Source organism: Argiope bruennichi, chromosome 5, assembly GCF_947563725.1.
Source record: "Argiope bruennichi chromosome 5, qqArgBrue1.1, whole genome shotgun sequence".
Classification (NCBI taxonomy): domain Eukaryota; kingdom Metazoa; phylum Arthropoda; class Arachnida; order Araneae; family Araneidae; genus Argiope; species Argiope bruennichi.
In genome coordinates, this window is record NC_079155.1 from 131,773,147 (window position 1) to 131,789,992 (window position 16,846).

The 16,846-nt window shown below is 31.4% G+C and overlaps 1 protein-coding gene across 3 annotated transcripts in view; it reads left to right on the top strand.

The window, feature by feature from the left end:
• Positions 1-16,846, top strand: part of LOC129969040 (uncharacterized) — a 123,308-nt gene that overhangs the window by 37,466 nt on the left and 68,996 nt on the right. Inside the window, exon 1 of one of the 3 annotated variants that reach the window (XM_056083442.1) lies at positions 1,986-2,104. The exons of the other annotated variants lie outside the window; for them this stretch is intronic. Coding sequence (XP_055939417.1) covers positions 2,050-2,104 — 55 coding nt within the window. The 5' untranslated portion in view covers positions 1,986-2,049. Of the gene's footprint in view, positions 1-1,985; positions 2,105-16,846 lie in introns of those variants that run through there. 3 annotated transcript variants of the gene reach the window in all.

The window sequence follows — 16,846 nt, forward strand, 5'->3', positions numbered from 1 at the left end:
GGTGCGATAACAAGGTGATCAGAAACTAGTCAATAAATGTTTCTGCATTCCGTTTAGGTCGTTTATTATGTAAAAATTAATGTTTTTTCCGGAAAAGCGTCCTCTGGTGGACATTTTGGAACAAAAAACATTTTTTTTCTTCAAAATTCCGTGAGTGTATTTCGTGTATAGTCTATATACCAAATTTCGTTACAATCCGTCCACCTGTTAGCGTTCTATGATGCTGTTTATAGGGGGGAATTTATTTATAATTACCCTGCAGAATAAGAAATATGCCCACTTTAGCCCAAATCCAAATTAAACGTACCGAGGATACAAGAATATACAAATACTTGGGTTACTTCTAGACATAAATTTATTCTTTGCTCTACATATGTAAGCGGAAGAGCTCTGCATCCCCAAAATTTATCAACTTAGTCTTTCATTCGTGTAAGCTGTAGGTCAGATTCAATCCGCGACGAAACAAGTATTTACGTACGGCTTTTGTGCTTGGAGTTGACATCTGATCTCAGGAAGTTGAAAAGTTTCCAAAATAAAGGACTGAAAGTAAATGGTTAATACTTTCGTATATATAAGTCGATATGTTATATATGATTGTTTCAAACTTGAACTCGTTTCAGAATTTTTCACATGAACCCTTGAAATATTCTTCGGAAAAATACCTCATATTCGTAATGAACCGCGTAAAATTTTTGCACCATTCGTATTTTTTAGTCTCCATTTTTATATTTCCCTATTAAAATTCTTTTTTTATGAAGAAATAACATTAATATAAACTATTTTTTTCTTGTTTATCCTATTTATGTAAAATTATAAATTTTATTTAAATTCGACGGAATTCTGATGAGAAAGCTCGAATTTCTCCCTGAATGAGACGAATTCCAAAAATTCCACTCCATTCCCGTTGCTATTTACTATTTACTGGATGGGTCGCGTTTTTCAAATACACTCGTTTTAGGCCGAGAATTAGATCATCTTAATCCTTTGCCTTCTCGCTTTTGGTTACAGCCTGCCTGACCGTGGTATTTACGATGCTTTTTGATGTTCAGAAAGCCGCTGATATTTCAAGACACTTAGTCGACCTTGTCCAGAGTTGAGTTAAGTCAAATTATTCTTATTTACAACTTTTTGCTTTTTTTTTTGTTTATGAAGATTTTTAACATAGGAATATAAAATTTTGTGTTTTTTTTCTGACTGCTCTTAAATATCATTATGTTAATAACTGAAGGAGTGAAAGCCAGAGTAACAGCAGGGCGAGAATTAATTTCATTTCCACTATAATTCAAACAATTTCCAAAGAACACTTCTTTCAGTTTTTTGGATATGGACTTTATTTGGCGTCAAAACTCCTTCAAGTGAAAAATTTCTAGTATTATGAATTGCAAATACAGAAGTTTTATTTAAAGAGTCACCTTGAATGAAAATTGCGTTAATGCATATCCCCTCCTAAAATTGCCAAAGTTGTATTCATTTTTTCTTTATAATATGCATATATACAATTGTCGATTTAATGGACGAACATTTGCATTAAATCTACTACTTAAAATGAAAATGTTTTACAAATCTAATAAAAAAAATAGTAATAAAAAAAGATAAACATAGCTAATTAACTTTTATCAAAATAGATTTCGATTTCGTTATTTTTTTTAATATATTTATTGGTTCTGCATCAACTGAAAATATACGCGTACAACAACGATTTGAACATATTCGATTTTTTTTCGTCCAATTTTTTCCGAAGGTTAATCACTTATTCCACCTCTTTCCCGCCTCACTGACTGCGGGATGAAATCAGACGCATAGCTGATTGCGCTTCGAGAAGGTGATGCAGAAGTGTAAATGCTTTTGGAACAACTTCTCTTTGTTGTGGACCGAACGCCACGTTTGCACAGCTGAAGAATCTGACTTTCAGCAACTGGAAATTCCGTGCACACGACAGGAATTCGAGTGATTCATGCTTTTCAGCACGCCTTGTCACGTGGAATAACATCCAATTTTACACTTACACTTCTCACATGCAGGAATAAAATATCAAATTAGCTTCCAAAAATGATTGCTAGTTTTGCACCTGTGTGGACTGACATGATGGGCAGCGGAAATTCAGGTACGGTTGTCTTTTGATTTCAATTTCAATGAAAGTACCAGAAAGTGCAGCTTCCTTAGAGTGCGTTTGCTAGGTTTTCATCATTTATATATGATATTCAGTATTTGCTAATGCGCCTCTAAATGAAAAAAAAAAATTCACTAGTCCATTAATTATCAAGAAGCCGCCATTAAACCTCCGTTATGCTGTAGTAAATGTGGACAAAATTTATGACGCAATTAAGGTTAGAGATATTACATATCAAATCAGCTGTTGACGCTTACGAAGTGCAAACGTTATATGGCAGGAAGTAAAAGTATGTTTAATATCAGCACTCGACGGTATGCCAATGTGTATTAAAATATGCGCATAATAATATATAAATAATAATAAAAATGTATAGTTTTAATCTAAAAATACTTACATATAAATTATATAACTCAAAGTCATGTCTTCATTTATTAAATTATAAAATTAGAATATTGGCCTCGTCATTCGAATTTTAAATATTGCGAAAAGCAAATTTTCTTAGAATACAAAAAAGTTAGTATTAGTTTTTATAAGATGCCATTCAATTGAACAGAATATTTGAAATGACAACTCGAAAGAAAAAATGAGTAAATAAATAATGAAACGATGTAAATAATGTAATATGTTTCTATTCTATAATAATGTTGGCATTAAAGACAAAAATAGTCTTTTCTGTACATACAAACATAGTTTTTAACAAGTTAAAAGTTAATTATCCAGTTAAAAGCTCACTAAAACTTTACTCATGCGTCACAATATTTGCGATCAAAAATGAATAAAAATCTTCAGTATTTAGAATTTTTATAGCATACAAATTATTTGTGAATTTTTGCTTTTTATTTATACAAACTGAATCAAAAATTAATTAAATGAATGAATTAAAATGAATACTAACTGTGCCCATCGTGCTTTATTATTTTAAAGAGTTTAATTAAAATTTATTTAATTTGCAGATTATTTTTTAAAATTTGCAAATTTTAATATTAAATTTTTTTAAAATTTGCAATTTTTAATATTTTTTAATTTGCAGATTATTTTTTAAAAACTCATATGGACTTTTTTTCACTTCATAGAATATACACTGATAATAAAATCTATACATTTTTGAAGAATCCATTTAAAAAGTTTCAATAAATTTTCGTACTTCAGAGTATAAATGCTGTAAACATGAAACTTAAAAAAAATATTAATAAAAAATCGAGTTCTCAAATGAAAGGATTTTTTAAAACTTATTTATGCTGAGCAAAGATACATCATTTAAAAATCAAAATATCTGAAAAACCCAGCTCGCTCGGCATTTTTTTGTGTAAAATCGTGTTTTTTCTGGGAAAATATTTGGATCGAATCACATACTGATTGCATATGAATATTTCTCAATCTTACCTTCCTATGAACGGATCATTTAAAGAAAAAAAATCATGAATGCACTTAAATTAACAAGTTATTCGAAACAATCCGCTATAGGACAGTATTCATTTCACAGTTCATCTATTCTACTTTATTTTGAACTTACACTCCATTTTACCATTTTGAAATCGAGTCCGAGTCCTTGTGACATTGTCAGCATGAGAGCAGATAGAAACAGGCACTAATAGTTATATTTTTTTTTTTTTTTTGCCTTTTGTTTCATAGTGTAAAATCGCGTTTCTTTTTTTTTTCAGGAAAGATACCTATATAGATAAACTTAAAAAGCAAAAATATGAAATATAAATACATAGGTAAAAAAAAAAAAAAAATGCAAAAAGCGCGACTCGGACCAAGGACCAACATACGCGACATTCATGTTGTTTTGACCACTACACTGCACTGCCCGCACTTCGGAGCGGAAGTGAATATATTTATTTTAATAGTTAGTCATAATTTTGTGTGTGTGTAAAATCGGGTTTTTTGAGGGAAGACACCTAAACAGATAAACTCGAAAATTAAAGTCTTATCTAAATATAATATTTGATCCAAATCGTTAGAACTTTTTCCGGGATACACGAAACATATATATATATATAAGAATTGTTTGTTTAAAGTTATAATAAAATAAAATTAATAAAAATAACGCATAAGTGGGGAATGGGTTTTCAAATAAATATCGTAAAATGAAATTCCCTTTTGTCTTTATAGGTTTATAAAAGGGAAAATTGTTAGCTTTATTTAAGTTTTAAAAAATGATTCTAAAAAACAAGGAAATGTTTCGAAATAAGGGAATTTCTTTCAAGTAACATTATCTCGAAACATTAGATATAGTTAAAGGAAAAAAAAAAAAAAAAGAATTTTCAACAGTCGTGATTTTGGAGAAATTCAAACATTCACTTTCGACCGGAACTGTGAAAACCTATCTCGAAATATAAAGGTCATACATTTCATTTCATTCTTTTGCTGCTTCAAATAAAGAATTTAAAAAATGACTCTACTGATTATTTGAAACATAAGCTTTCCGTCTAAGTTTTTATTAATCTTCTGTTAGCTTAGCTAAATGGTCTAAATGGTGTATTAAATGGTCGCAATGCATCTCCCCAGTTGCAATGTTTTCGATTATATGACCACCCGGTTTTAAAAGTTTTCCCCTTTATTACTATAATAATAAATCGTAATGAGAATAAAATGTGCGTTTAAAGAAAAACAAAAAAAGAAGAAAAAAAAATTCGAATTGTAATGCAGTAAATAGTGGAACAAAATGATAGAGAATGGTTCATCATGATCTGACATGAATGTTTATTAGATGCTGCAACTGGTGGAAGTGAAACGTTGCTATATTATAATGGTTACACAATTAGCATTTACAAACATTTTCTGCAAACCATTATGACTATAAAGGTGAGGATGCCAAATTTTTAGTTCATCTGAAAATGGCAGCCACTGAGCCTTTGAAAATCAAAGAATAAATGCAACTGTATTACAAATATCAAACAGATGAATTATAAATTTTGAAAAAATTAAATTTATTCAATAAAATGAGAGGAAAACACATCTCAAGTCACCAAACAGGAACAGTGTGATTCCCAAAAGAATAAAAATCGGGTAGATGACCTTGGAACGTTAACCCCCGTGCCTCTCTTTTAATGATCGCATTCTCCTGTTGGTGCGCACATCATTAAAGTATAATGAACAGTTCCTTCAATTGGAAGATCTGCGATTTGTTCATGTAGACAACGAATTCGCTTTTGTGAACTACTCTCGGCTTTACGAATGAATTTCATTTTGTTTCTTTTGATTATTTATTCATACGGTTCTCGATTTTGCTCGATGACCGTAAAATTTTGTGTACGAAACGATGTGTTGTGTATCATGTATCATGAAAATAATCATATATTCATCCTCCCTTACAGATTAAATTCATTTCTTATGTAGAGGCACTTGGCAAGTACGAAACATTTGAATCTGAACTCTTCTCTGCTCAGAGACGGTGCCAAAATAAAGTGGCATTTGATTCTAATTTAATTTAGTTAGTTGGGAGTCAAAACCGTAAAAAAAAAAAAAAAAAAAAAAAAATCTATAAATTATTTTTATTTCTAAAAAGATTTTTTTAGTTAATTCCTTTTAGTGAATAATAAATTCTGAATAGTACATAAAGTCTCTGCAGTACAATATATTCAATCAAACGACCCCTTTTAAAATGTTATATTTTGCTTTTCTAAAATTGCAGTGTATTTATTAAAATTATTTTTTATGTTTTAAGAAAATTATAAAAATGTTGAATAAATTTACTATTATTATTAATTGCTGTTTATTGATTGATTACGAATTATTTATTGAAACTGTTAAAAATGTTTTTTTTTTTAAATAAATCTTTACTGCCGGTTTCAGTTGCAAATGGATGATTTCTTTTGCTATACTCCTTTTCAACCTCAGTCGAATGTTCAGATGAAACGCACTTTTTCTGGCATAGTATCCGACTCTCACTGGACTCCTGCTATTGTGCATTCATCAGTTCATTTGTTTTCTTTGGCCTGCAAAATAATAAATAATCGTGAACAAAAGGGGGCAGTATTCGTGATTAATACTTGTTTTTTTCTCTGCCATACGTTGTTACCTGGTACATTTTGTCGGTTAAATGCTGTGTATTGGAAATAGACGAAGGCTGTTTTCGACAATAATCTGAGGATCAGGACGACGTCTGATCCTCAGACGTCGTCCTTACAGCTATACCGTCTGAGCTGGTTTATTCCTTTAACTTTTGGAAAAAAATTTAATAATTGAAATGCTATTCGCATGATTTTTTCGACACACGAATATTTCTCACAATTATTCTTACTTTTAAAATAATTCTATTAGTTTGAGGAGCTGAAAAATAATAACTGTTACTTAAAAAAATATTTGCGCAGAGAAATATTTCCATCTACTTTTCAAATAAATGTTTAAAGATGTTAATTTTCACTTCAAAAAATTTGCTACTAATAATGGAGGGGTTTCCCCCCCAAAAAAAGTGATAATTTTATTTTAGATAACTATGTATTTATTTCACAAAAAAAAAATACATTAATAACTATAAATCAGTTTGTTTCTGTACTTGTGAGAACAGTCCAAATTTGATTTTAAACATTCTTTAATATTTGATTTCAGATACCTTTAATTATTTGGGCTCGTTTCAATTATTATTTTATTTTATTATTATATTTAAGTAATAATAATATGAAAACCTTGTTTGCAATATCAGTATGATTATACGAGATTTATACATTCAATTGCTCGTTTTCAATCAATCTTATTAATTGAAAAGGAGCTCATCTTCCCTTCAGAGCTCTGACCTCATATCCAAATGATTATTTGATTGAATAGGTTCATTGATACTTATTGATTTTCTATTAAACATAAATGCGAAAAATTTTGTTTGTCTCTCATCTTGATCGGACACTGCCCATATTTTGGGCAAACAATTTGTTCTTCTTCTTTTCTTAAAGTGTGTCCCATGATAGCAAAATCATTCTGCAGCGATATTCTTCACTTTACCTTTAATTTAAAATTTGTCCTGTCATGAAAACATTTGTTATATAAAGTCAGAGAATGTAAACTAAATAATTTGCTATGATTAGTGAGATTTGTATGCATTCGTATTCTTGAATTTCTATTTGAACATTTTTTGTGTACATTAGTCCGTAAAGATGAAAAAAAAAAAAAAAAAGAAAAAGAGAGAGAGATTTATGTTTTAAATTTCGATCACAAAATGCATATCAAAAATAGAACTAGATTCCGACTTCACTTTGTAGACAATCGGAGATTTTTCTACATTTTTAGTGCCTTGTATAGCTGCATCTTCTTTCACAGATGCATTTCTTTTCAAAGATTTCGAGGCTATTTGACATCCATAACCAATGGCATGGATAAAGTCAATGTTTCCATTTTTCTAAACAGACCTGAAAATGGCCAGTTTTGAATTCGTGCGCACATTAATGCATGTAAAAAAGAAAGAAAGGAAAGAAACTTTCATGAGGCGAACGTTGACAGATTCTCTTCTATCTAAGGTGGAGGGAGGGCTGTCAGCCTCTTTCTTCTAAGGATGACAACTATAGAAGGCTGTACGTTATGATGAAGGAATAACTCGCTTAATTTGAAATATCTACCCATTTTTAACATTAAGGGACAGGCAAAGAAATTTCACTAGCCAAACAATATTTTCACCTTTATTTTCAAAAAGATTAAAGCTACCGAGTTAAAAAAGAGAATGCGATTTCCAAAGCCTTTCAATGAAGTGTCACCTGTTGAGGTTTAGTTTTCATAATTTTCAGCTAACTTTTGGACAAAAAGCATTCACTTTCATCCGATTTTAAAGCAACTCAATAACATGATAAGCTACAGATATGTGACATTTAGAATATGATTTTCTCATTAATCTATGAAAAATTTCGAATAAAATCTTCCAAGGAATTAATCATCTGGGTATCTGTAAAGAATGACTTTAGCTTAATTTTATTAACGTCCTGTTTTAAAGTAACGCTAGGGCTATTTTGGGACGGACCTCGTCGTTTTGAACCGCGGTCAAACGGCAAGGACGACACCTGAACTGGCACCACCAGCGGCAGGACGTTTGGCCCCGACGGATTTAATGTGCACCAGACCCGCTTACATGTCGGTTCTTCAGTGTAATCGTGTCTTGAACCAGAGGCCCTCCGGTTCCGAAACCGAGACCGTAGCACCAGGCCACCGTTGAGGGAGAACAAAAGTCAATGAAGACCGATCGAGACTTTTATCTTTTTAATGCATGGCGGCTATTCCAAAATTTCTAGAGCAAAAGTTGTTCGTTTTGACGAGGTGATAATTCGCCTAATTTGAATAATTGGAAGAGAAAAGAAAATTTTCTCATTCCTCACTATTTCCACTTCGTTTGAGTTGCAAATCCCATTTGCCAGCTTTCTTCTCTCACTGGCACTGAAGCAATAAAAAAACTTGTTCACAAGATAACATGGCCAAAGCGCTACACCTTCCAAGGGGGAAAAAGTTACCTATTCATTAAAAGTTCTGCAAAAAAAGTGCAAATATTTGAAATATCTGTGGAGGAAATCGGCAGAACACTCAATGTCCTGTAAAAACAAATAGTAAAAACATAATAATTCTACCTGCATAGAAATTTTGAAAGAATCGTTTTTTAAATTTTTGTATATAATATAAATATTGAGGAAATTTATTTATCTAGCAAAGTATTATTATTCGTCCTAAGAATGGCTTTTGTGGGATTTTTGAAACAACGGTACTATTTAAGCAATTTTTTTGAAATTGTAATGTTTGGAATCATGTTTTTATTGTATTTTATGTAGAATATAACTTTTCTCCACAAAAAATTTTGAATTATTTCTAAAATTTTTGTAAAATTTAATCTTTTTAAGGAATTTGAGTTTTTTTAAAAAACTTTTAAGGCTTTTTTAAAAATGTGGATTTTTTTACAAAATATCTTCTCAGATAGCTACTGATTTTCTACATAAAACTTGCTATGGATTTCCTCCTGCTAATGAGATTTAAGTAGTGTTTACATTCAGCCGGCTACAATCCATCCAGTAAAAACACACATGCGCAGAAACATAGAATATCAAGAACTTTTTTCGTTGGGACAAGAATTTGCTATTCCGCTCTTCCTGGCCATGCGCAATTTTCCTTCTGCATATGCGTGACTTACTGGAATTTTATGACTGGTTGAGTGCAAACCCACCTTGATGATGTTATAGCTTTTTTATTGTGAATTACAATAAAAATTCAGAAAAATGCATTCATTTTGACTTTGAACTTAAAAAAAAAATCTATAGCAAGTTTTATAAAGCATATAGTTTAGAACATTCACAAAAAATTACACACAGCTTCTTTCATTTTCAAAAAGGCCTTTGGCTTTCAAATAATAGTATATAAGCAAAAACACAACATGGAGAAAAATGAATTTATAATTTTCATTCATCAATACTATGATATAAAATTCATCTAATTTACCTACCACTTTTACAAAATGTGAATTAATTCATTTTTAATTGTTTCAAATAAAAAAATTGCAAAAATGTAATGGAATCAAAATATTATTCCTCTTTAATGAATAAATAAAGACAAAGCCAAGAATGATCCATATTTCAAAAATATTAATCATAACAACTTAAAAAATAAATACATATCTCAGAGCAGATGAAGTGCATGCTTCTGCAGATAAATTAAAACTGTACATAAAAATAGAAACATCCTCATTTAATTGTTTTAGAAGCTTTAGTGTGTCGAAAATTGTTAATGAAGGAAAATCGGAAAACCTCTCATTTAAAACTTTCATTCTTATTAGGAAAATGGCATGTAGACAAAGCCTAATGACTTACTTCATTACAGTTTAACCATACGCGTTTGAAGGCGGTAGAAAATTGTAATAATTCATTTTTTATCATTAAGAGCATATGATCTGAAAAGTGAACGAGGCAACATTGCTTTCTCTTCTGTCATCCCTCAAAAAATAACTTAATCAATAAAAAAAAATACAGATACATCTCTAAAATTTTACATGCACATTTAGATAAATTCAATTTATCATAGGAACCCATAAATTTTGTTTCGATTTTTTAAGTATTGTGTAGAATTCAAAAAAAAAAAAAAAAAAAAAAAAAAAAAGAAACAAACAAATAAACATAAAAAAAAAAGACAGAATTTTTTGAAATTCGCCTTAACATGGATAGCATGTAGCAGATGCTTTTTTAAGAAATACGCTCTTTCACTAACGATTCCTGCTAATGAAGTTCTATTTCGAGATCAAGTTTATAAATATACACAATCCGCAATTACTATTTAAATGCATCATTTATAAGGATCATATCTACTCTTGCAATTGCGTGAACAATTATTTCAACGAAATTTTAACCAGTCGAATAAAATATCCGCATACGCAAATAGTTCTAATTTATCCTATATAGGGATAATTATAACTTATGGAATAGCATAGGGAATTGTCCCTTTCTTGGAATTCTAAAAAGTCTTTTAAGACTTCACGCTATTGCCATTTTTTCCTTCTTCGTCATCCGCATTGTGTCTTCAGTATCCAAACAGAATTCTAACCGAAAAAAGCCGTAGAAATAAAGAACAAGTGAAATTTTATTATTCGTTCCATTGTTGGCATCCAGGCTGGAATCAATGGTATGGAACGCCCTTTCCTCCAGGTCTTCCAATTACTCAAATCACACGCAGCAATTTTATTATTATTATTCTGAATGGCTGATGCAGCATCTGCGAGAAAAGAATACAATCGAATTCAGAATAATTGCCATCGATGTAGGAAAAAAAGTGACTAGGAAGATACGAAGGCGTGGATCCTAGCTCGGCTACTGACCCGGCACTTTCAATTTTTTTTTTTTTTTTTTTTTCCTTTCGGAAGCGTGGCAACGGCGTCATTTATCGCGAAAACGAGCTTCCTGCAATATTCTGTTGTCGGATGCTAATCAATATTTCGATTGCATCATTTTGAATATTCATACCTTCTAACTCACACGTTCGGGAGCATGATACGCAAACGCTCATCCGCCCCGAATTGAAAAATAACTGGTTGCCACATGAAACAAAGGGCGGGTTCCCTCGATTTTCTCACACAGTACGTTGCAGAACCGAATAAACTTGAATTTTGAAAGCCTTCTTTTTTACTTATTGCTAAGGAAATTCATTATAATTTGGTTTTAAGATATAATAAATTTAATGCATCTAAAATGTTGCATTTTCAAGTTATCACTTTCGTTACCAGAACCCTCACCTGACTCCGTGGTTAAGCGTACTATCAGAATGTCCGTTCCAATCAAACACACCATGACTCTTTCGGGACGTCTAACCTTATCAAGTCTTTTCGAACTCGTTGCCGTTGTTATATCTGTGAAGGCCCTATTACTTGTTAAGGAGAGTAGTAATAGGGGCTGGAATCCCAGTACCAGTACCAAACGGCGCTGCTAGACTTCCTATCTGCTAGCTTAGGTGTCGTCCTCATCATCTGACAGGGGGTTCAAAATGACGAGGTCCGTCCCAAAATCACCTTAGTGTTGCCTTAAAACGGAACGTTAATAACTCTAAACTAAACTAAATACACTTTTTACTGATACCCAGACGATTAACTGTTGGGAGATTTTATTCGAAATTTTTCATAGATTGATGAGAAAATCATATTCTAAATGTCACATATCTGTAGCTTATCATATTATTGTTGCTTTAAAATCGGATGAAAGTGAAGTTTTTTCTCCAAAAGATAGTAGAAAAGGGTGATTTTTTAGAAAACCACACCGAATTTTATGCCTCTTGATCTTTTCTTTTTATAGATGGGCCGACCCATCCACAAAAATAATTCTGGATTATTTTCTTTGTCTTGTGTTCATATTGTGTTGCTTCAGGAAGAAGGTTTCTGACACCGAAAAAAACTGGCCAGAAACAAATAACCGCAATTAAAATGACCGCATTAAAATAATAAGCTTTTAGAATAATCATTTTATTTTGAAAATAATGACATGCAAGTGGACCAAAATTTAATAAGAAAATGAGTTTAATAAATAAAAGAACTTAAACATTTGTTGGAAACGTTATATAAAAATGATTAGCCCCAAAATGATTTCAGAAACTGTTCGTGCATTCGTTCTGTTGGCTGCAAATTACTTTTTTCTTTGAAACGAAATAATGAAGGGTTCGTCTTTTTTGGTTTCTTTTTCAAATTTTAAAATAAACCCAATTTTTTTCTTAAATTATATTTTCTTTGTGACAATATAAAGATCTTGGCCTTAAAAAGTTATCAACTGAAGAAGCGGAAAAAATGAAAACCAGAAGTTGTACTGAAATGCAGACAAAGGCGTGAAGGTGAATAAAAACAGCGAAAGCTGAACAAAAATATGAAACTAAAAAAATTAAAATATTTGAATTTTCTGTAACAGTTAATGAAAAGACGAATAAATAAGAAATGATTGAATAATAATAATAATAATAAAAAACAGAATCAGAAATCGAGGTAGGATTCCATCCAATAGGAGCTTGAAATAGTTTTAAACTGAAACTTAGGAAACGAAAAAATAAAGAAATTTTATGATTTCACAACTTTTACGTTTCGGCTTTGAATCAGAACCTTTCCCTTCTATAACTTATATGTGAGAAAATGGCGTTGCTTTAAGAATTGAATTTTTGATGTCCAAAAAAATTGGCCAGATTTAAATATAAAGATCATGTATCATCGAAGCTTACTGAATAATTGGTTTTCAATCGGAAACATGGGAAAAATATCAGCAAGCATTCCAAATTCACTACGCTTGAGTTTAAATTTTGAGCACCCACTATCTACTTTCATTTCTAATAACATTATTGAAATAACTTCTGCTGTAAGATTATAGCAGTTTACTTTTTCTCAATATACTTCGGATGGTCCCATTCATCAATGCATGCCATGTGACCCATTAGGGTTTAAAAACCCAACACATGAACAATCAAAACTTACACTGCAAAATAAATATTTTTCGTATGATAAACTGAAATTTGTTATAGGAGATTTCAATTATATATATATATATATTCCTTAGAAAAAAAATTATAAATTGAAATGTTAAATTTTTATACAGAATCCTGCGGAGAAAAAGTATCTCTTCGTAAAATATTTTCTTTAGATCCCTCTATACACTTATGAAATTTCATGCATCTATTAAAAAAATTTGCTGAGACGAATGTATTGACTTATGCCATTTTTACACATACCAGACTTTCGTTGCAACTTGCAAGGATAATAAATGTTTCACGAAAATTATTTTTAAAATAAATGTTCTCCTCTAAATGGGCGGTAAGTCTGTCTAAGTGTAACCATAAACAATGTTGTAGACAGATATGTGAAATTCTTTGTATGCAGAGATGGATGTAAGAAAACTTACGGGCTCACACTTTAGCACTATGGTGGATGCATACATTTTTTTCTTCTCTTTTTTACTATTAGCCTTCACAGAACGCCAAAGTATTTTCATGTAATTGTCCACATTATTTAATGAAATTTTGTGATTGGCAGATATGTGTAAAGGCAGTATTTAGGGGAATAAAAGTTAGTGCACCTGTAGTGACGTACAAATGCAATCTGGATGAAGCCATCTGTTTCGTTAACCAAACAAACTTTAAATTCGCATTTAGATCATTTATCAGCCCTGAACTATAAAATTCTCTTCCAGTGAAGGTATGCTTCAATGACGAATCCCTATTTTATTTTAGTATGAAAAGATACTAAAGGGTCTATAACAACATGTCTTCCTCGATGATACAAAGCTAATGACTCTGGCAACGTCTGGCGCTATTGTTTTCTTCCTTTCTGTTTAAGAATCTTTAAATATTATGAAACAAGATAGGTTTTCCCGTTCTCTTTTCGGTTTCCTAGATAATAATCTTCATTGTTTTACGAAGCTCATATCTTGCATAAACGTATCTAAACTTCTCATCTAAAAGGCTTGTAAATGGTATTTCATCTCCGAATGAGGTTGGCAAATTTGATTGAGATCGAAGATTTATCTTAAAAATAAAGTGTTGCACCTAGCGATGGAACTTCACTGTCGTGCGTATTCGAAAGGGCATGCAATACGTTGTCTTACACTTTTCCAAATATTAATACGCGCTGTATATTTGACGGGTTTCACATGAGCGTCCATCTGTCTGGAGATTTAACTCAGACGCAAGCCTGTAATATGATGTTGACCTGTGTGCTTAGTGATGATATCATCGCTTAACCAGCGATGTAACCTTTCTCAAGTTTCCGGATTTTCGAAGAGGAAATAAATATTGAATTTTACAGTAACAAATATTTCTTTTTCCATTTCACATTTTACCTGAACATAAAACCGTATGTTATGTCTTATTTGGATTCATTTAATATATTTCATTGTTATATCAAAATTATAGATCTCTGCTTCATATTGGTGTAAGAAAAGAGACTACTTAGTTCCCTTTACAATAAAATGAACATACTGTGAATGGATACGAGAAGATTCTGAATGCAACTGCGGATTCACTTCTCGTTTTGGAACTTATGAGGCAGATCGCCAGTCATCCTAGCTTTCAAACCCTACGTCATCGCTGACAGCTGTTTTGCCGAATATCGGCTATTCTACTCAAACAATTTCTATTGAAAAAGATCGATGCTCTTCAGAACATCCCCTTTTCTTCTGCACACAAAGAAGTCGCTTTTTGTTGGTGCGGTAGTGACCTACAATTCCAGAAAGTTCTGCTTTTGTTGAGCTGATTAACGAGGCACATTTCCCTTTTGGGCATAATTAGAAGATCGGCATTCATCCTCCGATCTTCAGAAAGCGCTGCCTTTGAGTCGAAAAGATAATGAAAACTAGATGATAAAGTGGATAAGAAATGTTGAAAGACGCAAAACAGTGCAGAATTAATTAGAAAAGAATCGGAATATCAACTAAGTTTACGTGTAAAGCAGTTTTTTTTTCAAAATTATATTAATATTCCTTTTTGGAAGCAATAGAAGGGCTATTGTGGGACGGACCTCATTATTTTTTCACCCCAGTCAGATGACAAGGACGGTACATGAGCTGCACCACTTCCCCAAAATTCCAAACCATACTAATGGGAATACGTTTGGCCTAGAACGCCAGATCTAACGTGCTCCAGACTCACATATTCTATGGATCTTTAATGAAATTGGGTATGGAATTTGGAAACATCTAGTCATGAATCCATAAGCCATCGCAGTCCTCGTATAACATGATGTTCTGAGTAAAAATACGCTTCCTTGTTGTCTCGGATTGTTTAAATTAACGACCCTTTCGATTTAAGCATTTAAAATTTTATTAAAGGAAATGAAAGGCTTTTCTTTTGATTCTAAGTGCAAAAAAATTGTAAGAAAGAAAAAATTATTTTGAAAACTAAACACATTTTCATCATTTAGATTATTTTAACTTTTATTGTGAGCAGTCATGACCAGAAGCTTGAGTAGTGCATCGATGAAAAGGACAGAAAAGAGAATGTGGGAGCTCGTTCGGAACATTTATTCTTTCGAGAAAGGACTTTTCCTATTGAAAACTCGGCCAGCATTTTTTTTTTCAGGCTTGGAATTTTCATATGATTAGGGGTGTAAATTTTCTTTTAGACTGACCTGACATCTCAATGTTAAACAGCTGAAGTCACGGGTCTTGAAAAATACGGGAAGAACCAAAAGTGTTCACAACTCGGAAATCGAAAGTATTTTTTGAATTTGAATTTAAGTGATTAACAAAAAAACTAAATTAATAAATACAAATAATTTGACTTTATTACATATATATCATAATTCTGAGAGTTCAAAAAATTTCTCACTACTTTTGTGCTCTCAAAACTATTATACATTTTATCATAAATCATAATTTTCTCCTTTACTCACTTTTTAAAATCAAACATAAGAGAGCACTTCTGAGTGACACAGGCTTTTGCGATTTCCCACACCTCCCACAGAAATGGAAATAGTGTGGTATCAGATCACTTAACTCTTCATCGTAATGAACAGCTTTTGTGTTGAAAGATTTTAAATAACTGCAATTGCTTAGAAGTTATTAACATGAAAGTGACTTGAAACCACTCGCTTCGACTCATTTTATAAGCATTTCCATCGAACATTTGAATCCTTGTTGGAGAACTCTCACTCTTACAGTTTCTTCTGTCTGCATAGCTTCTTAAAAACCTACAGAAAGTTTCTCCCAATAAAAGGAACCCTGCTTTGTCTTCCATCTTACCGGCAGGAAGGATTTTAGTAATTTACTTCTTTTATTTTTTTTTTTGTCCAGTTTTACAACTAGTATCCTTTACCCTCTACTCGAAGCTAGCGACCAAATCACTCCAGAATATTCTTAAGTAGATTGATTTTCTGATGTGGGATGCGAAACGCTCTATTAATTTAGTTAACTTTCTGAATTTTAATTTCAAAATAAATCCAGAAATCTGATTAAAGTAGCTCCTTAAATGCACGTTTTTAATAACGTATTGAATTTTTATTTACATTTTTAAAAAATTCAATTATATTCTTCATTTTAGTCTTTAATTTTTAATTCATTAGGATGAATGTTATGAATTACCAAATGATTCCAATGATACGAGTCAAAATTAATTAATTGATTACTTGGTAAATAAGTTCTGTAAATTATTTTAGTTACAGAGAGCTCAGTAAAGGAAACAATTGTAGAATCCTATTACATCATGAAGTGAGAAAAGAACTGACTGCCAATCGACATCTTTATAAAATGAAAGAAGTCAAGTTAAATAAAAATGCGCAAAAACCGAGTATAGAGCAAATAAGTATCTCGTTATTTCTTTTGC